Raw genomic sequence first — 27,925 nt, 5'->3', positions numbered from 1 at the left:
CTTAGCACCACTTCCGGCTTTTTTCTATGTATGTGGTACGGAGGAATTGAACCCGGGTCTTTGTGCATGCTAGGCAAGCACTCTACCACTAGGCCAAACTCCCAGCCCGAAACTGCTTGTTTTTATTTTCATGGTAGTTTAATATTTTCCTCAAGATGTACAGTAGTGTTTCTGTTATCGTGCAGAAGATACTTGATTAGATGCCATTTCAAATACAGTATGGACAAAGGGATCCTATTGCTAAGCTTACATAAAACATAATCAGGTAAGGTTCCCCCCCGTCCCCAGATACCCCTATTTATACTTGTCAGTACTATCTAGTAGCTAGCTTTTGAAGGCTGGATTTTTCTAGGAAGATGTTAATAATCTTGGTCAGTGTGCTAAAGTACACTGTTAAACTTAGATTTATTTTTCCTTCTGTTTTGGGGGATTGAGCCCAGGGCCTTGAGCGTGTTAGGTAAATTCTCTATGCTGAGCTACGTTCTTCTGGAAGTTACTTTAAAAACCAGATTGTCTTTTTTGTTAATTTATTTTTATTAAATTTACTTATTGTTAATGTAAATATATACAGAGAGGTTACAGTTACATAAGTCAGGTTTGAATTGCTTTTTTTTCTGCCTTTGATTAGTCATAGGCAGTTTAGATTTATAGCTGGTAAAGTTGAACAGTTTATTTGTCCTTGCATATCTATCCTTTTATCTATTTTTTCTTTTCTTTTCCTTTTTTTGGGGGGGGGCATTCCCCTGGTTTGAACTCAGGGCCTGAGCACTGTCCTTGGGTTTCCTCAAGGCTATAACTTGAGCCACAGCACTTCTGGCTTTTTCTCTGTATGTGGTACTGAGGAATCCAACCTGGTTCTTTGTGCATGCTAGGCAAGCACTCTACCACTAGGCCAAACTTCCAGTCCCTCGTTTTATAGCTTGTTAGCTTATAGAACGAGTGATGTAACCATGTCAAGTGTATCTACACAACTACATTTATGAAATGACAGCACAAAAATCTACTATTTAAGTTTCAAGAACAGTTCTAGCCTGGCAGTGGTAGGTCATGTCTGTAATCTTAGTTGTTCAGGAGGCCAAGATCTGAGGATTATAGTTCCAAGCTGGCCTGGGCAGACAGATTTGAGAGACTTAAAAAAAAAAAAAATCTACCTAGCAAAATGCTAAAAATGAAAGTATGTCTTTATAATGGTAGAATGTCAGCCTTGACCCAAAAGGCTAAGCAAGAGTGCAAAATCCTACATTAAGCCCTGGAGCAAGCCTACACACAAGAAAGAATTCACAGTTCAAGATAAACAGTTTTTTTTTTATAGTTCATATTATTTAAATACTAAAGTAGTATAGTTCTTTTGGATGCCATAGTTTTACAGGGTTTGCATGATACCATTTTATCAAATCCTTTTGAATTCCTTATCTTGCCACTTTAACATAGAAACACACCAAGATATTGGCATTCAGGAGCCACCCCTCCCATTTTATTTAGTTTATTATAATTATAATAAAATAATGAGGGTTACAGTTATATAATTCAGGTAATGAGTGCATTTCTTTTTGGACAGTGTTATTCCTTCTCTTTCTTCTGTTTTTAACCCTCTAATCCCAGCCCTTCCCCCCCCCCTTTTTTTTTGGGCTTGAACTCAGAGTCTGGGCACTGTCCTTAGACACATTTTGCTCATTGCTAGCACTCTGCCACTTAAGCCACAGTGCCACTTCTGGCTTTTTCTGTGTATGTGGTTCCAGGGAATCGAACCCAGGGCTTCATGCACGCTAGGCGAGCACATTACCACTAGGCCACACTCCCTACCCCCCTTCTCCCATTTTTTTGGATCTTGGGATTTGGTGATTGATATATAGAAGAGTGTAGCAATGAAACAACCCTCTTAAAGGTAAGTTCTTTAGGGTTTTAGTTTTCTCTGTAGCTGCTCTCAAAGGAGAAATCCAGCTGGTAGACAAGGTCTTTATCAGCCAGATGTCAGGAAGGAAACTTCTGAACATTTAAGTATTTGGAGCTTAGTGAGTAGAGAAATAAATGTTCCACCATTTATCTATTAGCCCGTAGAATCTTCCATCTACTTGGCTGTGTACCACTTTTGTTTTGGATATGGTAGTAGAGAAGAAAGACTCATGTCCTATAACTGACAGTAGAGGGAATTTCAGATCCTTGAAAACTGAGCCTCTGCTGCTTGTCAGCTTCAGGAATTGATAGCAAGGAACAACTCTTTGCCTGCTTTGCTCTGTACCATATATCTGTTGCTAATATTTTGTTTCCCTGCCTACTACAGAGTAGTCTTACTGGAATACTTGTGATTTTTCTATCCCATCTTTTTCATTTACTACTTTGGCCATGGTTGCTAAAATTCCAAACTTAAGGTTTGTTAGGTATGTGATCATATGCATATGGTTGTGTTATCAGAGAATGCGAATATTGCTTTCTACAAACCCTACTTCAACGAATCTTAAGATACCATCAACTGAAAAAACACATTGCCAAGCTGACATGCTGTTGGTCTTTGGGGGTTTTTTTTGTTTTTTGTTTTTTTTTTTTTGCCAGTCATGGGCTTGAGTCCAGAGCCTGAACCACAGCACCACTTCTGCCTTTTTTTTTTTTTTTGCCAGTTCTGTGGCTTGAACTCAGGGCCTGAGCACTATCCTTGGGCTTTCTCAAGGCTAGGGCTCTACCCACTGAACCACTGCACCACTTCAGGCATTTTTCTATGTATGTGGTACCAAGAAATTGAACCTGGGTCTTCATGTGTGCTAGGAAAGCACTCTACCACTAGGCCAAACTCCCAGTCCTAACTTCTGGCTTTTTTCTATGCATTTGGTACCAAGAAATTGAACCTGGGTCTTCATGTGTGCTAGGAAAGCACTCTACCACTAGGCCAAACTCCCAGTCCCAAAGATAGAAATATCTTTTTGTAGGTAGTTAGAATTACTTGCTACTCAGGAGGCTGAGATCTGAGGATTATGCACAGAAAAAGCCAGAAGAGGCATTGTGGCTCAAGTGGTGGATGCTAGATTTGAGTGCAAAGAGGTTCAGAAACAGCACCCATGTCCTGAGTTCAAGCCCCGCAACTGACAAAAAGGAAATCTTTGTTCTTTGCACACAAGTAGGTAAATTTGGAGGCCATCATTATTAAGTGAAATAAGTCAGGCATAGAAATATAACCAGAAGATCTTAAGCCGGGCGTGGTGGCTCATACCTGTAATCCTAGCTACTCAGGAGGCTGAGATCTGAGGATCGAGGTTTAAAGCCAGGTGGGCACTAAAGACTGAGAGACTCTTATTTCCAATTAACCACTAGAAAACTGGAAATGGTGCTGTGGCTCAAGGGACAGGTAGTCTCTGAGCTGTAATGCCCAGGCCCAGGGTTCAAGTCCCACAACCGACCCCCCCCCCCACAAAAAAAAAAAGATCTTATTTATCCCAGGAATCTATAATTCAGCCTCATAGTTGTAAGTAGAGCAACATAGTGATTACTAGAGACAAAGAATGTTTGGGAGAAGTGGCTCAAAGGAAACAAAATTTTATTTGTGTAAGATGGTAAAGTATAGGAGACTTAAGTGCAACATGATGAATGTAATGGTGTATGTGTTTGTATTGGTCCTGGGGCTTGAACTCAGGACCTGGACACTGTCTCTGAGCTTTTTTGTTCAAGTCTAGAGATCTATCACTTGAGCCACAGCTTGACTTTTTTTTTTTTTTGCCAGTCCTGGGTCTTGAACTCAGGGGCTGGGCCACTGGCCTTGGACTTTATCAAGGCTAGAGCTCTACCACTTGAGCCACAGTATCATTTCTGGCATTTTGCTATGTATGTGGTACCAAGGAATCGAACCCGGGTCTTCGTGCATGCTAGGCAAGCTCTCTACTACCACTAGGCCAAACTCCCGGCCTGACTTTTTTTTTTTTTTTTTTTTTTAGGTTGGTTATGAACTCTCGGCTTAGATGTTGTCCCTGAGCTCTTCAGCTCAAGGCTATCGCCCTACCCTTCACGAGCTTTGTAGTACCTGAGTTTTGTAGTGCCCCAGGCTAGCTTTGAACCTCAGCCTTCTGAGTAGCGTGGATTATAGACGTCAGCCACCTTGCCCAGCTACACAGCTTGACTTTTGACTTTTTGGTTAATTGGATATAAGAGTCAGGCATTAAATGGGAGGCCTCAGATTTCAGCCTCCTGAGTAGCTAGGATTACAGGCTTGAGCCACCAATGTCTAGCACATCACTATTATGATTAAAAATGTATTCTTGTTTTTTTTGTTGTTTGTTTTTTGCAGGGTGGGGTTCTATCTTGGGGCTTGAACTCTGGGCCTGGCCACTGTCCCTGAGCTCTTCAGCTCAGGGTTTGTGGATCTATCACTTGAGCCACAGTACCACTTCCAGTTTTCTGGTGGGTAATTGGGAATAAGAGTCTCATAGACTTTTGTGACTGGGCTAGCTTTGAACTGCAATCCTCAGGTCTCAGCCTCCTGAGTAGCTAAGATTATATGTGTGAGCTACCTGCTTGTTGTTGGATGTTTTTGATGATTATCTAAAACTTTGTAGTAGAGTAGATTAGATTTTTTTCTAAATTTCACTGATACCTTTCCTTATTTTTTGAGACAAGGTCTTTGGAGCCCAGGGTGGGCTTGAACCTACCATTTTCCTGTGTCTACCTCCCAAGTGCTAGAATTGTAAATGTGCATTATTGTGCTCAACTTAAGATACATATTGGAGATAAAAATCTCACAGACTTTCATGCCTCGCATAGCTATATATTTTTATTGGAATTAGAAATTGTCAACATTAGCCTGTGCCAGTGGTAGATCCGCTAGCCCTGAGCTGAAGAGCTCAGGGACAGTGGCACTAGCCTTGAGCCAAAGAAGCTCGAGACAGACCCTAGGCCCTAAGTTCAAGCCCTAGGACTGGCACCCCCCCGAGAGGGAGGGGAGAGGGAGAGGGAGAGAGATTGAGATTTTCCTTAGCCTAGCTGTTCAGGTGACTAAGATATGTGCATTGTGGTTTGAAGGGGGAAGTTAATAAGATTCTTACCTCTAATTAACCACCAAAAAGTGGCTAAAGTGTTAGAACACCAGTCTTGAGTGAAGAAGTGAGACCAGGAGGCCTTGTGTGTCCTAGTAACAGTGTGTGTGTGCGTTCACACACATACACACACACACACACACATCCGTGAACCTAGGACATACCTTGACTTTACCCTTTTTAGTACTATTTTCGTCCTGCTCTCTCTTCCTCTCTCTCTCCCTCTCCCTCATCCCCCCTCCCCATTTCCACCTCCATCTCTTTGTATTAGCCATTTTGCCTTCGACCTCTTCACATTTTAGTGGAAATGAGTTTTCTAGTATTTGCTTTGTCTTTGCTAACTGTTGCAAACATAAAAGCAGCTAAACTTTTGTGTAAGAGCTTTTACAATGCAGACTGCTCCTACAGGTCTATCTTAGAATTTCAGTTTGGTAGCTATGGGGGGCATAGCCTGAAAAAATTACATTTATGGTAGAATATCCTTGTGATGTTAGTACTTCTGTGCCAGGACGTAGGATTTGTTAGGATTTTTTTTTTTGTCTTTTGGCAGTTTTACAACTCACATTTTTTTTCCTCTTGACTTTTTCTTTACTTTCTTTTGCTTTCTTGATCTTTTTTCTTTCTTTTTTTTTTTTTTTTTTGTTGGTCATGGGTCTTGAACTTGGCCTGGATGCTGTCCCTGAGCTCTTCAGTTCAAGGCTACTGCCCTACCTTGAGCCAAGCTCTGTTTTCTAGAGGTTAATGAGATGAGTCTCCAGTGATTTTGTTTCCTGCTTTTGTATCCCGGCTGGCTTTGAACCTTGATCCTCAGATCTCAGCCTCCTGAGTAGCTAGGATTACAGGTATGAGCCACCAGACCCAGCCTAACTGTTCTTTGTAATTAAGTAATGCTAAGACTCACTTTACTTTCCTGGCTAATTATAGGTGCTCAGACATTTCTAATATCTAAACCTAAGATATAGCAGTATAACTGTATATCTTAAATCCTTACCTATATTAGTCAGCTTTATTGTTACTGAGAAAAAAAAGGAGGAATGCTTTATTTCATTGCCTAGGCCTGAATTCAGGCTTGTTTATGTGATACTAAGGAATGAAACCCAGGGCTTAATGCATGCGAGGCAAGCACTCCACCACAAAGCCATATTCCCAGCCCATTCATTTTTCTATTTATATGCCTCCATGTCTGCCTTGAACCAAGTAAGTGTTAAATGAGTGTATTAAATGTGTATTAATTAGCCTGTATTGGGGCAACATTGTAACAGTTAATTATGGCATACAGGCTTATGAAGTGGATTGATGATCTTAAATTTATAAGGTCTTATGACTAAAGGGACAAATCTTGATGTCATTTGGCTTGGGAAAAGGTATCTCAGTTTGAAAGGAGCAAAAGATTAAGTCTAAATCAGAAGTAAAATACCATGCAGAATTTTCAGAATAGTTTGTTAGTTTCAAATTATAGTTTAATTGCCTCTTGGTATTAAGACACTGTTAGCAATATCCAAATTGAGCAGGAGTACTTTGTTTCACTGACCAGTACTGCAAATTACATTGTAAAATGAGACCTGACATCTGTCCAACACTTGCACATATATAAGTGGATATGATTTGGGCAGGAAGACAAAATAGAAAACTAATTTGGACACTGTTGGATAATGCTGTAATCCTGGTTACTCCACAGGCTGAGGTCTGAGGATTGGGGTTCACAGCCTGCCTGATTGGTCAGGGAAAAGTCCATGAAGACTTTTTTTTGGGTGTGGGGAGGCAGTCCTGAGGCTTGAACTTAGGGGCTTGGCACGGACGGTCCTTGGACACTTTTAGTGCTCAGCCACTTGAGAGCCACACTATCACTTCTGGCTTTTTCTGAGTATGTGGTAGCAAGGAATTGAACCCAGGGCTTTGTGCATGCTGGGTGAGTACTCTTATCACTAGGCTATGCTCCCAGCTGCGTGGTACATAGAACTAAATTTCCCTCCCACTCCCAGGTCAGATGTGTGGCTTGACCTCTGCGCCTGGGCACTGTCCTTGAGCTCTTCAGCTCAAGACCCAGGACTGTGCTACTTGAGCCACAGCACCATTTCCCATGTAGACTCTTATCTCCATTTAACCACCAAATAAAAGCCAGAAGTGGCGCTTTGATTCAAGTAGTACAGTGCTAGCTAGATCAGAGTCAGTGCCCAGGCCCTGGGTTCAAGCCCAGGACTGCTCAATTCGTTTTTCTTGTTGTACTTCTAAAATATATTCTAAAACAAATCCATCCTTAGAGCTTGAGTTTTGTCTAGAACAAACAAAACAAACCAACACTTGTTTGTTATACTGTCTTCTGGCTCATACTTGTGAAAAATTATGAGCTGAGGATATGGCTAGTGGCAAAATAGTTATATAGCATGTGCTCTGCTCATATCACTAGTTCAGCTAAAGAAAACAAAGTAGAAGCCAGGTGCTGGTGGCTCATGCCTGTAGTCCTACCTACTCAGGATGCTGAGATCTGAGGATCTTGGTTCAAAGCCAGCCCAGGCAGGAAGGATTATAAGACTCTTGCCTCCAATTAGCCAACAGAAAATTGGAAGTGGCTGCTGTTGCTTAAGTGGTAGAGTGGTAGCCTTGAACTGAAGAGCTGAGGGACAATGCCTAGGCCCAGAGTTCAAGCCCCATGATCCATGTAGGAATCTTACATTTTCTATCTTCTGTTTTTTGTGTTTATTTCTTTTTTTCCTGCCTTTCCTTACTGTAAAGATGTTACACTAAAACAATTCCTTGCTGAAATTTACCAAAAAAAAAGAAAGAAAGAAAATCAGTCCCAAGGGACAAGGACAAATTGTATGGTTTCCTATCTTAGGATTTTGCAGTCAACCCACCTGTTTATTACCAGGCTCCAAATTTTGTGGACCTTTTTAATTCTGATTTTATTTTTTTGTTATACTGGGTTTGAACTCAGGGTTGCTAGGAAAGCCTTGTTTTTGTTTTGAGATAGCTTAGTAAACTGACATCTGATTGTGCAACATTACTAGATGTAGATCAGTTTTATTACTTAATCCCTTTAATATATCTTTTAAGTTTTTTGTTTGTTTGTTTGTCATGGGGCTTGAACTTGGCCTGGGCCTATCTCTGAGCTCTTTAGCTCAAGGCTACTGCCCTACTCTTGAGCCAAGACCCACTTCCTGTTTTCTAGAAGTTAATTGGAGATAAGAGTCTTAGGTCCTTTTGTGTCTGGCTGGCTTTGAACCTTAATCCTCAGATCTCAGCCTCCTGAGTAGCTAGGATTACAGGTGTGAGCCACAGTGCCCTGCCCGGCTTCTTTAAGTTTTGTCTACCACCTCTCAAGTCCTGGTAGTATGTCAGATGGCCCAGTATTATTTTGGAACATTTGTGATTTTTTTTCTCTTCATTCCAGTATTGGGGCTTGAACTCAGGTATGCTGTCCTTGAGCTTTTTTGCTCAAGGGTAGTGCTCTACCATAGCTCCACTTCCAGCTTCTTTGAAGATAAAGAGTCTCATGGACTTTCCTGCCCATGCTGCCTTTGAACCACAGTTCTCAGATCTCAGCTTCTATGAGTAGCTAAAATTCAGGGATAAGCCACAGCGTCCAACAACTTGCTTTGAGTATATATGTATATATAGCATAATAGATTTTCAGTACAAAAATTGACACTGAATCTTTTTAATCACATACTAGGTTACAAGAGAAATTCCATTGTAACATTTCCGCAATGTGTCAGTTATACCCCTCTATCAATTTTCTCTTATCCCATTCCCACCTTCCTCAAATTATTTCATTTTCATGCATTCAAACAAATTTCTTCAACTATATTCTCCTGTTTCATTAACCTCCCTCCCTGCAGTGACACCCACTTTCCTCAATGGAGGACCATGAACCTTTTTTAAGTGTGTGTGTGTGTGTGTGTGTGTGTGTGTGTGTGTGTCAGTGATTAGAGTTTTGAACCTAGGACCTTGTGTTTGCTAGGTGTGGGCTCTCCCACTTGAGTCATACCCCAACCCTGGCACTGAATCTTCATAAAACCCTAGTGTTCAAGAGGATTGTTAGTTTAAGGTCAGGTCAATTTAACCATGTTAAGCTCCCCCCTACCCCCAAAAAACCAAGTATGGTGCTATATACTTACAATTCCAGCTACTAGAGGAGGATCTAGTTTTGAGGCCTTAGTGGACACTCATTTGAAAACACAAGTTAAATGCAAAAGTGGCTTATTTGAATGCTGGTGACTCAAAGCCTCTATCCTTGCTACTCTGGAAGCAGAGATTGAAGATCATGGTTTGAAGCAAATCAATCAGGGGAAAAAAAGTCAGTGAGAGCTAAAGTGTAGATGTGGCTCAGGTAGTAGATCACCATCCTGGAGCCAAAAAGCCAGGAGAATGCAAGGCCCTGAGTTCAAACTCCATTGGTAGCGAAAAGAAAAAGCAAGCTGTGGAGGGAAATATATGATTTTTAAGGCCCCCCTCCAAAAAAAAAGACAGTTTTAAGAGCTAGAGAAGTGACTACTTAGCAATAGAATGCTTGCCTAGCGTGTGGGAAAACCTGACTTCCATCTGTAGCACTGGAGGGAAATTACAGGTTTTATGGCTCCTTTAGTACATAATGCCTGTTTACCATATTATCATACTCACCTACTCAACTCTGAATAAGGAAATTTGTTTTATTCCTTTAATCTTCCAGTTTTGGAGATTACTGAATAATTGCTCTATCACTGAGCTACATTCTCCTTCCCTACTCACTTTAAATAAAACATTAACTTACATTGGAGAATATAAAATAAATACTTCAATGTAAAGATTCATTATTATTCCTAACTTTGATGGAATTATGTTAAAAGAGCTTCACCAGGGCCGGGAGTTTGGCCTAGTGGTAGAGTGCTTGCCTAGCATGCACAAAGATCCAGGTTCAATTCCTCAGTACCACATACATAGAAAAATGCCAAAAGTGGTACTGATGCTCAAATGGTAGAGCCCTAGCCTTGAGAAAGTTCAAGGGTAATATTCAGGCCCTGAGCTCAAACCCAGGGACTGGCCAAAAAGAAAAGCTTCACCAGTAAATAGAACAAGAGAATGTTAGTAATAGGGTAAATTTAATAACAATGTAAAATTACATTTATAAATTTTTGATTTATAAATGAATGTCCTTCCTTTTTGATTTTCTTAAGGAATTGAATGACCTGGCGCGGGATCCCCCAGCACAATGTTCAGCAGGTCCTGTTGGAGATGACAGTAAGTATAACAGAGCTATAAAAACTGGAGACATGACTCAATGAGTGGATAGACGCCCTGCCTAAACATAACTATGGAATAAAACAGCATAAACCTTGGTGGAAGTCTGGTACATACGAATATGTGAGTGTATACATGTAGTTATATATGTCCAAAGGATATTTTATATGTAGAGATCATTTGGTATAAGGAAAAAGGAGCTGTTTATAATCTTAGTTTCACATGAAAAAATCCTGTTCTTAGGGCCAGGAGTGTGGACTAGTGGTAAAGTGCTTGCCTACCTAGCATGTGTAGAGCCCTGGGTTCAATTCCTTGGTTCCATATACACAGAAAAAGCTGGAAGTGCCCCTGTGGCTCACGTGGCAGAGCGCTAGCCTTGAGCAAAAGTGCTCTAGAACTGCCCAAGGCCCTGAGGTTAGGCCCCAGGAAAAGATCCTGTTCTCTGGTCATCTAGTCATCTTATGTTCTGCTTATTACATTTTGAACTTGTGCCAGGTATTACCGTCAAGCTCAAGACCTGTTCTTTGCCACTTGATTCAAAGCTCCATTTCCTAAGTATTTATTTATTTCCTTTTTTTTTTTTTCCTCTTTTTTTGCCAGTCTTGGGACCTAACCCCAGGCCCCCGGGCAGTTCTTGAGCACTTTTGCTCAAGGACTTTTTTGTGTGTGCCAGTTCTGGGCTTGGGCTCAGGGCCTGAGAACTGTCCTTGGGTTTTCTGAAGGCTAGATCTCTACCACTTGAGCCACTGTACCACTTTTGGCTTTTTTCTATATATGTGGTACCAAGAAATCAAACCTAGGTCTTTGTGCATGCTAGATAAACAGTCTACCACTAGGCCAGACTCCCAGCCCTAGGTATTTATTTTTATTTTTAAGACAATTAGTAAGTATGATGTGTAATATCTCTGTCTCTTGGCTTATATTTACAAAAAAGGTGTAATTAAGCTTTTAATTTTTGCATTCTAGGCAATCACTCTTTATTTACTTATTTATTTATTTTTCTAGTCCTGGAACTTGAACTCAGGGCCTCGGCACTGTCCCTAAACTTCTTTTGCTGAAAGCTAGCACTTTTCCCATTTGAGCCACATTGCCTCTTTGGGCCTTTTCTGTTTATATGGTACTGATGAATCAAACTAAGGGCTTCATGTATGCTAGATAAGCACTCTACCACTAAGCCACATTCCTATTTCCTATCCCTAGGCAAGCATTCTTTTTTTTTTTTTTTTTTTTTTTTTTTGGATTGGTGGTGGGGCTTGGACTTTGGGTCTAGGCGCTGCCCCTGAGCTCTTCAGTTCAAGGCTACTGCCCTACCCCTGTGCCTGTGTGTTGTCCCTGAGCAGTTCAGCTCAGGGCTCCCACCCTACCCCTTGAGCTATGGCACCACTTCCAGTTTTCTAGTGGTTAATTTTAATTGGGTCTTAGTGCCCAGGTGATCCTTAGAACTTAGCCTCTTGAGTAGATAGGATTACAGGTGTGAGCCACCGTGCCCTGCTAGGCAAGCACTCTTACACTGAGCTGTTACTAGCCTAGCCATCCTAATTTTTTCTTTTCTTTTCTTTTTCTTCCTTCCTTCCTTCCTTCCTTTCTTTTTTTGTCAGTCCTGGGGCTTTACCTCTGGACCTGGTACTTTCCCTGAGCTCCTTAGCTCAAGACTCTTATCACTTGAGCCACAGCATATCTTCCAGTTTTCTGGTGGTTCTCATAGCCTCATAGACTTTGGTGCCCGGGCTGGTTTTGAGATAGGATCAGAGGTTGTACACAGAATTTCCCTGCTTCCTAGGCTGATACTGTGCCACTCTAGTGACTTTTTTTTTTTGCCAGTCCTGGGCTTGAGCTCAGGGCCTGAGCACTGTCTTTGGACTTTCTCAAGGCTAGAGCTCTACCACTTGAGCCTCAGCATGACTTCCGGCTTTTTTCTATGTATGTAGTATCAAGGAATTGAATCCAGATCTTCATGCATGCTAGGCAAGAACTCTACAACTAGGCCAAACTCCTAGCCCATACCTCTTTTTCCATTGACTTTTTCAGATAGGGTTTCATAGAAGCCCAGGCTGGTTTGTCCACAATCTTTCTTACACTTCCCAGGTAGCTGATATAACAGCTTAGCACTGCCACACCTAGTGTTGGTATAGGACACTAACTGTGAAGCAAGATAACTGTGTGTGTGTGTGTGTGTGTGTGTGTGTGTGTGTGTGTGTGTGTGTGTGTGGCGGGGGGTGTTCTGTGTTCCTGAGTCCTGGGGCTTGAATTCAGGCTGGACTTTGTCCTTGAGCTTCTTGCTCAAGTCTAGGGACCTTCCACTTGAGCCACAGCTTGACTTTTGACTTTTTGATTAATTGGTTATAAGAGTGTGCCATTGCATGAGGAGCCTCAAATCTCAGCCTCCTAGGTAGCTAGAACTGGATATACAATATGATCCAGCAATTTGCCTCCTAAGTAGATATTTAAGAGGGTTGAAAATTTTCATCCAAACCTTTGTGAATAAATTTTCAATAGAAGCATTATTCATAATATCCAAAGGGGGAATCCATATTCACAACAACTGAATAAAGAATAAATTGAATGGCACATTATTCTACCATAAGATGCAATGAAGGTCAGGTAAATATTGAAACGTGAATAAACATGAACAAAAACATGCTTAAGTAAGACAAAGAACATATATTGTGTTTTTCCATGCATATGAAATCACTAATCATTCATGTCCATTGAGTAAATAGGTTGCTAGTTTCATAGGACTAGGAATTTTGGGAGAATAGGTAGTGGTTATTAATGTGTATGGGCTTCCCTTGGTGTGTGATTAAAATGTTCTAATGCTGATTGTATTGATTGTTGCACAACTATGTCCTTGTGCTAAAATCAACTGAATCTTACTTTCAGTGATTGAGAGTGCCTTTAAAGCTGTTTACTGGTGGTTGCCAGTAGCTCACACTTGTAATCCTAGCTTCTCAGGAGATCGAGGATCGTGGTTTGAAGCCAACCCAAGCAGAAAAGCCCCAGGAAGTGGTGCTGTAGTTCTTAAGTGCAAGGTGTTGTTCTTTCCCCACCTCTTTTGCTTAAAACTAGCATACTTGAACCACAGTACCACTTTAGGCTTTTTTATGTGGTACTAAAGAATCAAACCCAGGGCTTCATGCTGGTAGGCAAGCATTCTACTACTAAGCCATATTTCTAGCCTAAAAATACCCCCCCCCCACCCGCCTGCTTGAATTCAGGGCCTGGGCACTGTTATTGGACACTTTTTGCTTAAGGCTAGCACTCTGCCACTTCTGGCTTTTTCTGTGTATCTGGTAGTGAAGAATCAAATCCAGGGTTTCATGCATGGTATGTGAACACTCTACCACTAGGCTATGCTCCCAGTCCCCAAAATACTCTGTATTTGAAAATATTCTTTACGAGTAGTTTAGATTTCTATTTATTTATTTATTTAGCCAGTCCTGGGCTTGGGCTCAGGGCTTGAGCACTGTCCTTGGACTTTCTCAAGGCTAGCACTCTACCACTTGAGCCCAGCGCCACTTCCGGCTTTTTGCTATGTATGTGGGGTACCGAGGAATCAAACCCGGGTCTTCATGCATGCTAGGCAAGCACTCTACCATTAGGCCAAATTCCCAGCCCCTAGATTTTTATTTTTTTTGTTCAGACGCAACATTTTTTTATCCTACTCATTAATTATTGTGCTGTTTACAAATGAGCATATATAAATAGATGGGAAATGATAGGTTATTATGGTGTAGGTATGACGTGGGTATTTGTTACATGTTGATCTTTTTCCTTGTTCTTTTTCAGTGTTCCATTGGCAAGCTACAATAATGGGACCAGTAAGTATTCACATTAATTTCAGATGAATAGTATGTGTAATTTTCTCATTTTAAATGTACTTTTCTTATCTTCAACAGAATGACAGTCCCTATCAGGGTGGAGTATTTTTCTTGACAATTCATTTCCCAACAGATTACCCCTTCAAACCACCTAAGGTAATTGAAATGTGACTTATTGTTTTTAGTGTATTCTGTATGATACTAATAAACCAATTTACAAAATTCTCCTTTTCATGTAGGTCGCATTTACAACAAGAATTTATCATCCAAATATTAACAGTAATGGGAGCATTTGTCTTGATATTCTACGGTCACAGTGGTCTCCAGCACTAACTATTTCAAAAGGTAATAGAATAGTTTTTTAATAACAAGGTAAAGCAAATATGTTTTATGTCATTTTAAGGGTATTAGTAGGAGTGGGCAGTACTGAGGTTTGAACTTAGGGTCTCACACTTGCTAAACAGTCTTGTCACTAAGCCATAATACGTTAGCCCAAGGTTACCTACTTTGAAGAGATTGCTCATATTCCTTATTTATTTTTCTGTGTGTGGGTCTTGGGGCTTGAACTCAGCCTGGGCACTGTCACTGAGCTCTTCAGCTCAAAGCTACCACCCTACCCTTGAGTCAAACCCCACTTCCTATTTTCTAGATGTTAATTGGAGATACGAGTCCCAGGTCTTTTTGTGCCCTGCCTGGCTTTGAACCTTGATCCTCAGATCTCAGCCTCCTGAGTAGCTAGTATCACAGGCGTGAGTCACCACACCCAGCTTATATTCCTATTAAGAGGAGCAATCTCAATGAATCTGAAGTAGACCATGAGACAACCAAGTTAGATTTACAGGCATAAAGTATTCTTTGGTTATAGTGACTATTCTGATGATTGTACTATTTAAAAGAGATTAGGGCCTGGGAATGTGACTTAGTGATACAGTGCTTGCCTAGCATGCATGAAGCACTGGGTTCATTTCCTCAGTACCACATAAACAGAAAAGCCCTTTGGCTCAAGAGAGAGTGTGGGCCCCAGGACTGGAAGAAGAAAAAAAAAAAAAAAGGAAAATTGGGCTAGAGTTGTGTTGTTTCAAGTGGTAGTATAGATTGTAAGATTAATATTGAGATGATACTTGATTTGATGTCATTTTTTTAAAGAGTAAAACAAGACAGTTAATCCACAATCAACCAGTCTTTCAGATTTGATGAATTAAAAGGAAACAATGAGAAATATCAGTTCTTTAGAGGGACACCTGATATGAATATGGAAATTCAATTCTCTCCATCCCGCTTCCACTCCTGGAGCTTGTACTCAGGGTCTTGGCATTTTCCTTAAGCTTTAGCATTCTACCACTTCAGCCACAGCACACTTGCAGCTTTTTCTACATATTTGGCACTGAGGAATCTAACCCAGGGCTTTGTGCGTGCTAGGCAAGCAGTCTACCATTAGGCCACACTCGGTACCCAGACATTAGATTCTTTTTTTTTTTTTGCCAGTCCTGGGCTTGAGCTCAGGGCCTGAGCACTGTCCTTGGATTTTCTCAAGGCTAGAGCTCTACCACTTGAGCCTCAGCACCACTTCTGGCTTTTTTCTATGTATGTGGTACCGAGGAATTGAACCCGGGTCTTCATGCATGCTAGGCAAGCACTTTAACCACTAGGCCAAACTCTCGGCCCCAGACATTAGATTCTTAAAGAACAAAATTATGTCATTTAAGTGGGATGCAGTGGCTCATGCTTGTAATCCTAGTTATTCAGGAAGCTGAGATTTGAGGATCGCAGTTCAAAGCAGCCTGAGCACTGAAGTCCATGAGACTCTTATCTCCTATTAACCACTAGAAAAACGGGAAGTGGTGCTGTGGCTCCAGTGGTAGGGCAGTAGCCTTGAGCTGAAGAGCTCAGGGATTATACCCAGGCCCAGAGTTCAAGTCCCATGACCAACCAAAAAAACCAAAATTATGTCATATTTATATAGTTAAAGGTTTTGCCAGCTCTTGCCTTTATATTTAGAACAGATTCACTCTCTAAACTAGTTTAATATTACTTTGGGGGTTGGGGGTGGTTAGACATGTAACTTACATAGAGCTGTTGCTTAGATATGTACAAGGTTGTAGGTTCGATACCCAGCACCACCAAAAAAAAGTTCATTTTAGCGTAGTATAGTTCTCTGTGTGTTTAAAACGTGAGGTTAGTTAACTTGTAAAAAGAGATTGTCACTCTACTAAATCAAGCCCTAATTATATCAGGTTAACTTTTTTTAAAAATATCAATTAATTAAGCTATATAATTAATGAACATTATCTAAAATATTGATTTGAAATTGTATACCTTGTCAATATTATACCCAAATGGAACCATAGATGGATTAAAAGCTAAACCTTAGTGAGCATTTATCAGATCTCAACTTTTTTTTTTTCTCCTGTAATATCAGGGCTTAAACTAAGGTCCTCACACTTTCTTGCTCAGCTGTTTTGCTCACATCTGGTGATCTTCCATAGAGATATTTCTCCATTCCAGCTGTTTAGCTAATTAAGTAGAGATAGTCTCCTGGACTTTGCTGCCAAGACTGGCTTGGAAGCTTGAGCCTCAAATCTCAGCCCCCTGAGTAGAAGTGACTATGGATTAAAACGCTAATGAAAAAAGGAAAATACTGGTGATAAAAAAAGAAAAAAGAAAAAAAACAAATAGCCTAGCCAAGTGGCTCATGCCTGTGATTCTAGCTACTCAGGAGGCTGAGATCTGAGGATCTCGGTACAAAGCCGGGCAATACAAAGCAGAGACTCTTAGCTCCAGTTAATCACTGGAAAATGGGAAGTGGGGTGCCAGGAGTTTGGCCTAGTGATAGAGTGCCTGCCTAGCAAGCATGAAGACCTCGATTCCTCGATACCACATATAAAGAAAAAGCCAGAAATGGTGCTGTGGCTCAAATGGTAGAGCATTAATCTTGAGAAAGCCCAAGGACAGTACTCAGGCCCTGAGGTCAAGCCCCAGGACTGGCAAAAAAGATAAAGAGGGGCGGGGGAGTGGGGCTGTGGCTCCTGGGTAGAACAGTAGTCTTGAGCTGAAGAGCTTAGGGACAGCTCCCAGCCCCAGAATTCAAGCCCCAGGAAGGCTCCTCCCCCAAAAAAAACAAAAACAAAAACCTAGATATTAGCACAATGGCTCACGCCTGTAATCCTAGCTACTCAGGAGGCTGAGATCTGAGGATTGTGATTCAGTGCAGCCTGGACACTAAAGGCCAGACTCTTATCTCCAATTAACTACTAGGAAACTGGACATGGTGGTGTGGCTCAACGGGTAGTCTTGAACTGAAGAGCTGAGGGACAATGCCAAGGCCCCGAAGTTCAAGTCCCATGACCAACAACAACAAAAAGATAGATATAGAAGAAACTTTAAGTTACTTCTATGAAGGGCCTGTCTGGAGACTTTTGACAGAGGTCACATTTACATTATAATGTAACATCAATTTTCTTTGAATTGAAAGAATTAAGTAGGTATAATACTAAAATCCATTCCGACTTTTCATTCCAAGATAAAATGGACACTTCAGATTTGTCTCTTTAGCGGGCAAGGTGGTTCACACTTGTAATCCTAGCTACTCTGGAGACTGAGATCTGAAAATCAAGGTTCAAAGCCTGCCCGGGCACAAAAGGACCTGACACTCTTATCTCCAGTTAACCTCTAGAAAAGGGGAAGTGAGGATTGGCTCAAGGGTAGGGCAGTAGCCTTGAGTTGAGGAGCTCAGGGACATGACCCACCAAAAAAAAAAAAATTTTGTCTCTTTCAAATGATGGAATATGAATACTTTTGAAATATAGTGTGTCTATGCATGCAAAATTGCATAAGGAGTGTAAGAACTGTTGTATATGGGAAAGAGAACAGTAGAGAAAGCTAGTGTGACTAAAAGATAATGCAGTATCATGAAATAGCATGGTGAAACCTTTTGCATAATTGATACATATTGAAGTGATGAAAAAAGGTCTCATTAAGGCCATGTGACTCAAATGGTAGAGCACCTGTCTTGCAAGTATAAGAAGGCTTTATTTGGTTCAAACCCCAGTAAGGGACAATGTTAAAGTTTCTCCTTTATAGATGCCCTATTAAAAAATTAATAAAGGGAATTTTAGTAATACTAATTTGGCAATATGTACAATTTTAGGCAGGTAATTCATTGTACTCTTGAATATTTAATAGATCATAAATGTATGTTTCTATACAGGTCAACACTTTCAGTTGCACTCAGACATCCATTGTCATTTTTAGGAAATACATGAAATCTTTTCTGTTACAGTGTGCTATGTACATTGTCATCATTAGACGATGACCTCTGAGAATGGAAGAAAAGATGCTTTGGGAATGCTCCTTACCAGAACTGTGGAGCCAGAAAAAATCTCCCTGAAAGTAGAGGTCTGGCTCGTGTGGTAGAGCACTGATTTTTAGTGGAAAAGCCTAATAAGAGCATGTACTAGTGGCTTGTGCCTGTAATCCTACCTTCATAGAAGGCTGAGATCTGAGGATCACAGTTTGAAGGCAGCCCAGGCAGAAAAGTTGTATGACTTTTTTCTCTTTGTGCTGGTCCTAGGGCTTGAAATAGCTCTGGACTCTATCTGAGGTCTTTTTGCTCAAGGTTAGCACTCCACCACTTTGAGTCAAAGTGCCATACCAGTTTTCTGCTGGTAAGAACCTCACAGACTTTCCTGCCTGGGCTGGCTTTGAACCATGATCTAACTAGGATTACAGGTGTGACATACTGGTGCCAGATAGACTCTCAGCTCCAATTAACCACCATAAGTAGAAGTAGAGCTGTGGCTCAAGTGGTAGGACACTAGCCTTGAGGACAGTCCATCCCTGAGTTCAAGCCTCAGGACCAGTATATACATGTGTATATGTGTGCGCACACACACAATTTTCCTGATAGTTAATAGAATTCCTCCTCCCCTGTATTGTGTTAGTTGGGCAATAATTTTGTTGCCCAACTGAATGATAAAGGGCATGTCAGCCTTTATTTAAAAATCCTTCAGAGGATCTTTGTATAATAGAGAAGAGAATGAGTACATTCTTTTTCTGCTGAATTTGGTGTTTTGACTATAAAATATATTCAGAGTCATTGCTTCTTCATAGAGAACATTAGACAGAAAAAGAATAGTAGAGGGTTTTTTTTTAGCATTAGAAAAGAAAGATTTGGGCCAGGAGCATATACTCAGAAAAAGCTGGAAGTGGTGCAGTGGCTCAAGTCGCAGAGTGCTAGCTTTGAGCAAAACGTGTCCAAGGACAGTGCCCATGCCCTGAGTTCAAGCCACTGGACTGGCAAAGAAAGAGAGGGGAGGGGATGGGAGAGGGAGAGAGAGGAAAATTAAGATTTGAGGGCCGGAAGTTTGGCCTAGTAGTAGAGTGCTTGCGTAGCATGGGTTCGATTCCTCGATACCACACACATAGAAAAAAGCTGGAAGTGGTGCTGAGGCTCAAGTGGTAGAGCTCTAGCCTTGAGAAAGTCCAAGGACAATGCTCAGGCCCTGAGCTCAAGCCCAGGACTGGCAAAAAAAGAAAATTAAGATTTGAGTTTATTCCATTAGGTTAGAAGGAAATACTGAACTTAATATTATTAATTCCTTCTTTGGCATTTCACAATATATGTCAATTTAATGGCTGAAGTCTATAAAGAAATTTATACTACTGAGATTTATCTGTGTTATCATTGAGGGAAATGGCTTAGACAAAGTCTAAATCATCGATGAAAAGAATTTGAGACCTTACTAGAAGTATGTTATAGACAGCACATTGGTTCATGCTGTAATTGGGTAGCTGTAATCCTAGCTACCCAAGAGGCTGAGATCTCAGGATGGAGATTCAAAGCCAGCCCAGGCACTAAAAAAAGGTCTGTGAGACTTATCTCCAATTAATCACCAGATTAAGGCTCCATAGTTAGGGCTGTAGCATTGAGCTTGAAGAGCTCAGGGACAATGTCCAGGCCAAGGGATAGAGCAGTAGCCTTGAGCTGAAGAGCACCCAGGCCTACAGTTCAAGTCTCACAACTGACAAAACAAAAAAAAAGCAGAAATATCTCATATCCTCTGAAGGGTGGGTATTCCCATTTTGGTATAAACATTTCTTCTTGTGCTGAATTATTTTTAGTTGAAAATAAAGCAAATTAATTGTATCTTAAAATGATATTTCATAACAAATAGTGATTGTTGGGTTGGTTCCACAATTAGAATTGTTGCTAGTGTGACTCTTTTAAGAGTTTTTAAGCCAGATGCTGGTGGCTCATGCTTAGATCTGAGAATTACAGTAGAAGCCAGCCTGGGCAGGAGAGTTGGTGAGACATATCTCCAATTAACCAGCAAGCCAGAAGTACAGCTGTGGCTCAAGTTAAATGGTAGAGCACTAGCCTTGAATAGAAAAGCTAAGGAAGACTACACAAAGCCTGGGTTCAAGTCCCTAGTACCTGCACCAAAAATTTTTTTTTTGCAAGTCATTTTTCCCTAAACTGAGCTTCTAAAAATTGAACTTAATAGGCTTTGGTAACTGACAATTGTACTTGGTCTAGGATTTGGAAATCTATTTTTTACTGTTCCTCTGTTTGGAATCAAATTGAGGTCTTTATGTAGGTTAGGAAAGTGCCCTATCCCTAAGCTCTTCTCAACCTGGCCTACTGCTTTCTTGTCCTCCCTCCTACCTCTGTCTCCCTAATTTCTTTTGCGCTGCTACTGAAGCTTGAATTTAGAGTCTCATGCTCTGACAGTGTTCTTTCCAGTTGAGCCACAACTCCATTTTGGCATTTTTGCTGGTAATTTGAATCTTGAGGACTTATCTGCCCTGACTGAGTTCAAACCATCTTTATCAGATCTCAGCATCCTCAGTAGCTAGGGTTGCAAACGTGAGCCACCAACACCTACCTAAGACTTGGGTTTTCTAATTCTGTTTAATTCCGCCAGGGTCATTGGACAAGTCACTTCACATGTCTGAGCCAGCTCCTTTAGCAGTTTAGAGACAATCATATCTGCACTTCTTACTTCATGGCATAATTGTAAGACTTTGACCAAAGGGGTTAATATTCTTATCCAAGAGACTAAGGTTTCATAACAATTCATTCTCCTTTTTTTTTCCTTTAGGAAAAGTTGATTAGGAATAGTCATTCTAAATTTTTGATGATTGAACTTTGAAATATGTTTAAGCTTCTTAAAATCTTTGATGCCTACTGTAAATGTTAAAGTTAGAGCTTTCAAAGCTACAAGGCAGTATAGTGTAGTTTTGAATTTTTATTTGATGATGCTGGGGATAAAACTCAGTGTCTTGTGCATACTAAGTACTGTACCATCTAGCTATACCCCTGGCCCTGGATTTTTAGAGTCCACCTAGCTGTACCCCTAGCTCTAGAGAGTTTGTTGACATTTTGTGTTATCTCAACTTTCTTGCTTTTATTTTCTACTAATGCATACATATTTTTTCATCCTAGTACTTTTGTCCATCTGTTCTCTGTTGTGTGATCCCAATCCAGATGATCCCTTAGTGCCTGAGATTGCTCGGATCTACAAAACAGATAGAGAAAAGTAAGTATGGCCTCTAGCTAGAAAGGTCTCTGGTAGGATAAATATGTTATATAGAATCTTCCTTACCTAAGGGCTAATATGGGCCACATAGTTAAAAATGAGCTCCCAACCTACTTTCCTAGAGATAAGCAATAGGAGTATTTACATGAAGTATCATAGGTGATACCAGTTTTATTTCTAATTGTTTCATATGACTTTCACTGTTTAAGAACACTTACATATACAGCACATTTCTGACAGCTTTGTGTTTCATGTTTGCTTTTGACATAAAGTATTTAAAGTCAACTACCCATTTGTCTTGCCTAGGTATTTATAAATCAATGAGAAGGGGGAATACCATTTTATATAATCTAAAGGAGGAAAATGAATAAATCCCTTTAGACATGAAAGCCCCAAATTGCTTCCATAACCAAACTAGATTGTAAATTAAGGGGCTGGGAGTTTGGCCTAGTGGTAGAGTGCTTGCCTACCATGCACGAAGACGGGTTCAATTCCTCAGTACCACATACATAGAAAAAAAAGAAGCCAGAAGTGGTGCTGAGGCTCAAGTGGTAGAGCTCTAGCCTTGAGAAAGTCTCAGGACAGAACAGTGCTCAGGCCCTGAGCTCAACCCCAGGACTGGCAATTAAAAAAAAAAAAAAAAAAAGGAATATTGTAATTATTTTTTAAAAAGCATTCAATATAGTAGCTGGGCTTTAATCCAGGAGGCTGAGATCTGAGGATTGCAGTTTAAAACCATTCCAGGCAGTAAACCCCGTGATGTTCTTTTCTCTTAACTACCAAAAAGCAAGTTTTAGTAGGTTAGCCTTGAGAAAAGAACTTAGGGACTGCACCCAGCCCCTGAGTTCAAGCCCTGGAATAGGCACAAACAAGTGATAGTACCTAAGAACATTCTAACAATTACTATTAAGTGTTCCCTGAGATTGATTATAGGAGGGATTGTGTCTTAGAAAGACATAGCTTTCCAGGTATGGGTGGCTTACAAGACATAGCTTTCCAGGTATGGGTGGCTTACATCTAGCTACTCAGGAGACTGAGATCTGAGGATTGCAGTTCAAAATGAGCCTGGGCGGGAAATTCTATGAGATTTTTTTTGCTGTTGGGGGACTTGAACTATGGACCTACGTGCTGTCCCTGAACTCTTCAGCTCAAGGCTACCACTCTGCCTCTTGAGCGTATAGCACCACTTCTGGTTTTCTGGTGGTTAATTGGAGATAAGAGTCTCATGGATTTTTTTGCCCGGGCTGGCTTTGAACCTCGATCCTCAGATTTCAGCCTCCTGAGTAGCTAGGATTACTGGTTTGTTAGATTATTATCTCCAATTAACTACCAGAAAACTAGAAGTGGCACTGTGGCTCAAAGTGGCAGTACACTAGCACCCAGACCCCCCAAAGCCCCACGACAACGAAAAAGAATAAGTTTGGGTTCTTTGTTGTTTTTAATGGAGCTATACCAGGAATGGGAAATCTAATAGTGGTTGCTTCTAGGACAATTTTAATTGTGTTTAAGTCTGAATAGCATCTATAGTTATATATTCCTATGTGAAATTTTATTTTATTTTTTTATTTTTATTTATTTATTTATTTTTTGCCAGTCCTGGGCTTGAGCTCAGGGCCTGAGCATTGTCCTTGGACGTTCTCAAGGCTAGAGCTCTACCACTTGAGCCTCAGCACCACTTCTGGCTTTTTTCTATGTATGTGGTACCAAGGAATCAAACCCGGGTCTTCATGCATGCTAGGCAAGCACTTTAACCACTAGGGCAAACTCCCAGCCCCGTGAAATTTTATTTTTTGCCAGTCATGGGGCTTGAACTCAGGGCATGGGCACTGTCCCTGAACTTCTTTTGCTCAAGGCTAGCACTTGAGCCACAGTGTCACTTGCAGCTTTTTCTGTTTATGTGGTTCTAAGGAATTGAACCCAGGGCTTCATGCATGCTAAGCAAGCACTCTACCACTAAGCCCCATTCCCAGGCGTTCCCCCCCCCCCTTATTTGTCTTGGTAAAGGTGATTATATGGGCCGGAAATTTGGCCTACTGGTAGAGTGCTTGCCTAGCATGCACGAAGACTCAGGTTCAATACCTAGATACCACACGTACGTACGTACGTACGTACGTACATACATACATACATACATACATACATACATACATACATACATACATACGCACGCCAGAAGTGGTGCTGTGGCTCCAGTAGTAGAGCACTAGCCTTGAGAAAACCCAAGGACAGTGTTCAGGCCCTGAGTTCAAGCCCCAGTACTGGCACGCGCGGCACACACACACACACACACACGAAGATCAAGGTGATTACAGGAACAAACTTCATTTTAAAAATAAAATTAGTCGGCCGGGAGTTTGGCCTAGTGGTTAAAGTGCTTGCCTAGCATGCATGAAGACCCGGGTTCAATTCCTCGGTACCACATATAGAAAAAAGCTGGAAGTGGTGCTGAGGCTCAAGTGGTAGAGCTCTAGCCTTGAGAAAGTCCAAGGACAGTGCTCAGGCCCTGAGCTCAAGCCCAGGACTGGCAAAAAATAAATAAATAAATAAAATTAGTCAATCTTAGCATCCCAGGAGGCTGGGATCTAAAGGTCACAATTCAAAGCCAGCCCAGGCAGGAAAGTCTGTGAGACTCTTATCTCCAGTTAACCACAAAAAATAAAATTAGTCTTAATTTAACATTGTTGATGGGAAACCACTTCATCTAGTATATAAGAATTGTGAATATGAGGCCGGGAGTTTGGCCTAGTGGTTAAAGTGCTTGCCTAGCATGCATGAAGACCCGGGTTCGATTCCTCAGTACCACATACATAGAAAAAAAGCTGGAAGTGGTGCTGAGGCTCAAGTGGTACAGCTCTAGCCTTGAGAAAGTCCAAGGAGAGTGCTCAGGCCCTGAGCTCAAGCCCAGGACTGGCAAAAAAAAAAAAAAAAAAGAATTGTGAATATGAATGCTATAGAAAAGAAAGCATACCTCAAATCATTGTAGTAGTATTGTGGTAGTCAGTAGAACTTTTACATTGCCGATTTGGTTAACTTTGTTTTGGTATCTTTGATTTTGTTTTGTTTTTGAGAAGTATCTCTTACTATGTTGCTTCTGAGCTCAAAGGCTCCTCCTATCTCAGCCTCTCCAGTAGATAGGACTATAGACCACCATGCCCAGATCTGCAGCCTTTCTTCCTCCCTCTACCTCATTTTTGAAGTCCCTTTGTTCTGTTAATTTTAGTACTAGAATGTTTTTCAGAAGCATTCCTTTTGTCAAGCAAATTGTGGAAATAAGTCAGAACAAGTAGTATTTTTAAAAAGAAAGTGTTATATTCACTAGTTAATTTAATGAGGCACACCAATAAATCGCAGCCTTAGGAGGCTGAAATATAAAGAATTTCTAGTTTGAGGCTACCCCTAGTTATATAGTGAACCCTTATTCCCTCCCCAAACCCCAAACTCAAATGAATCAAGTTAAAAGTCAAGTGTGTAAAACAGTACATGTTTAGCAAATGGAGTTATATATATGAAATGGTTTTCCATGGTACATTGTATTCTGCTGCCATTGAGTGTAGACTTCTTACAAATTTGAAGTATAAAAGTGACTTTGACTATACTAGAAATTGTTGCCCTGAAATTTTTACTAGTGCAATCTGTTGCTTATTGACTCCTTAAGCCAAGCTTCTCTTTGTATGTACAGGTACAACAGAATAGCTCGGGAATGGACTCAGAAGTATGCGATGTAATTAAAGAAATTATTGGATAACCTCTACAAATAAAGATAGGGGAACTCTGAAAGAGAAAGTCCTTTTGATTTCCATTTGACTGCTTTCTATGAGCCCACGCCTCATCTTCCCCTGTGCACATGTTTACCTGATAAAACAGCAGTGCTGCGTGTTGTACATACTTGGAACAACAAAATAGAGATACTGTACTTCTGTACCAACATTGCCTCCTAGCAGAGAAGTATGTGTGTGACAGCCAATCCTCCAGGCATAACCTAGGTGTGAGACTAAAAACTTTCCTTATTGACAGAAATTTGGATAACAGCAAAGTGTGAGGGATGGTGGGTACTTGGTGTGTCTTTGGATGGGGGAAAGCTCTACTGGCCTGTAGGTGATTGTTTTTAAGTGGAATCCATTTAAACTCAAAACAGTTATGAACAGCAGGTGAAGAACATGAAGGTATTTCTTTATTCATTTTCTCCAGAGGACCTACAACTTAGGTGAAAGTTATGACCAACCAGATTAAACTACCCACATCCTGTATTAAGGTCTAAGTCTAACTGGTCAACATTTAAATGGATTGGAGCTATTAGTATAAAAAGTATGATGGGCTTTGTTTCCAACTCTTTTACATTTCCCCACCCTCCCTCTCTCTCCCTCTTCCCCCCCCCCCCAACCCTCTACATTCTTTGGTTTGTATGTGGTTTCTCAGTTAATAGCTAATAGCTCTTATTTTTCTTATGTTTTTAACCACTTAGGTCTATTTGGATGTAAGGGTGAAAATTCATTTGATGGAAATACTTGTGTATATTTAAAGACCCAATTGCTCCTCTGGAGCTTGTACGTTCAAGAATGATTAATCTGTGTAATAAACTGATTACTACAGTCATTACATATAATTTGTGTGAATAGGCTTTTTGATTTTAAGAATTTTGTCTAACTGAGATTAGTGCTGGGTGTCCCTCACCCCTGAAATGTTTTCATTTATACTGGCTGCATTTTAAAATCATGAAACAATTCCAGTTTACATAGTCTAAAGAATAAAAAGATATCTTGAGAGTAATTTTACTGAACAAGATTAAGGCATAAGCTTAAAGGCTTTTTTTTGTGAAATGTATATGCGCAGCATTCCAGGAACATGACTGTTAAACTAAGTAAGAAATTTGCTTTGTTACTGAAACTAAGCTGCATTTCACCAAAACTTTGTGACATTCCCTTGGTACATAGGAACACAAAGGCATCACTATTTGGTTAGTGAAGCCTCTGTGACTGTAATCATAAAAGAGCAACTCTGACTAAACCTGGGAAAATGAGCACAATCTTGTATTGGAGAGTCTACGTAATTACTTTGCACTAACATTTGCAGGATGTTCATCCAATTTTAAATTGTACTGTATGTGGCTTTTTAAAGTCTTCCCTTGACTCTAGTAAAATGTAGTTTGAAACTTGTAAGCTGTGTTTGCCAGAAACATCGTTCATGTGAACTAGGCAAGTTATCCCCATTCCCCTTCTTTACATCCTATAATTGTAAACCAGGCCAGCCTGAAGGCCGTGGCTGACGCTCTCTAGCCATCAGATTCTTTAAAATGCATCTTTACACTCTTGCACAAAAATCGAGGAATAAATGTCCACTGCTTTTGGTTTTAAACTTGCTCACATTGTCTCATCTCTCAGTGTCACTGCTCCTTTATCTCAGAACCTACTTATGATATCAGCAAAAAACCCTGTTAAAGGTCTGTGATCTTAGCTAGCTATTGGCTGCTTAAAAGCCTTTCAAGGACGACTATTAACATCATTGACTTTGCAGATAAAGTTTAACTATTAACATTTAGGATGAAAAGTTAGAATTACACTCAAACTTAAAATATTCTTGTATTCACTGCATCTTTGGCAGTGGGAAATTCAGTCTGTGCATATATTGGTTGGTTTATTTGATGTCTTCCTCTTTTCCCCCCTCCCCCCAGTGATACAGATTAGACCCAGGCTCTTACATACTTGCAAGTCAAGTGCTCTGTCAGTGAGCTGTATCCTAGCCTGAACTCATCATTTTTTTTTTAAGTTTCTGTTAACTATATAATTTATAGAAAAGCAGTTGCACATTTTTATTTGTCATCTTAGCAACCAGCTTTCTACCATGTGTTAGGTCATAATATGGATATTTTTCACAGCATAGCTCTAAGTATTGTGCTAAATAAAAGCCACCATCCTAGTGTACAAGTGCCAAATACAAGTTCTCTATGGTCACATGAAAGTATTAGGTCCTTGAATGCAATTTAGTCTTTCCCAATTTAGTAGGAAGCATGTTTGGCCCAGTTATGTACATGGGTCTCTTTTCCAGAATGAAGGCTCAATGAGGGAAGCCAGCCTTTCCTACTAAGAATACTCAGGGTGGTTCTCACCTAAGATCACACAGGCCTTCTTTCCAGGAGTTTCTCCGGCTTTGTCATATGTAAAAGCTAGTTTGAAGCAACCTTGGTTTATCTTGATAGCCCCAGTAGTAGTTACAAAGGAATGTTGGCTTCCTCCTGTTTGCTCGTTCACTCTTTCCTCCCCCCCCCCTTTTTCTTGGTACATCGTGGGGCTTGAACTCTGGACCTGGATGCTGTTCCTGAGCTCTTCAGCTCAAGGCTACC

General features: G+C 40.6%; 1 protein-coding gene across 3 annotated transcripts in view; it reads left to right on the top strand.

Annotated features, from left to right (window-relative positions):
* Positions 1-26,940, top strand: part of Ube2d2 (ubiquitin conjugating enzyme E2 D2) — a 45,375-nt gene extending 18,435 nt beyond the window's left edge. For all 3 annotated transcript variants that reach the window (XM_090331414.1, XM_090331416.1, XM_090331415.1), the window contains 6 exons: positions 10,169-10,232; positions 14,019-14,050; positions 14,129-14,206; positions 14,290-14,395; positions 21,495-21,588; positions 25,268-26,940. In XM_090331414.1, the coding sequence (XP_090187540.1) occupies positions 10,169-10,232; positions 14,019-14,050; positions 14,129-14,206; positions 14,290-14,395; positions 21,495-21,588; positions 25,268-25,313 (420 nt within the window). In that variant the 3' untranslated portion in view covers positions 25,314-26,940. The remainder of the gene's footprint in view (positions 1-10,168; positions 10,233-14,018; positions 14,051-14,128; positions 14,207-14,289; positions 14,396-21,494; positions 21,589-25,267) is intronic.
* Positions 26,941-27,925: the final 985 nt, after the last annotated feature.

Source organism: Megascapheus bottae, chromosome 4 (assembly GCF_031878675.1).
Source record: "Megascapheus bottae isolate mThoBot1 chromosome 4, mThoBot2.hap1, whole genome shotgun sequence".
In the NCBI taxonomy this organism is placed as follows: domain Eukaryota; kingdom Metazoa; phylum Chordata; class Mammalia; order Rodentia; family Geomyidae; genus Megascapheus; species Megascapheus bottae.
Note: the sequence above shows the minus strand (reverse complement) of the source record. Positions and strands in the feature narration are given on the sequence as shown.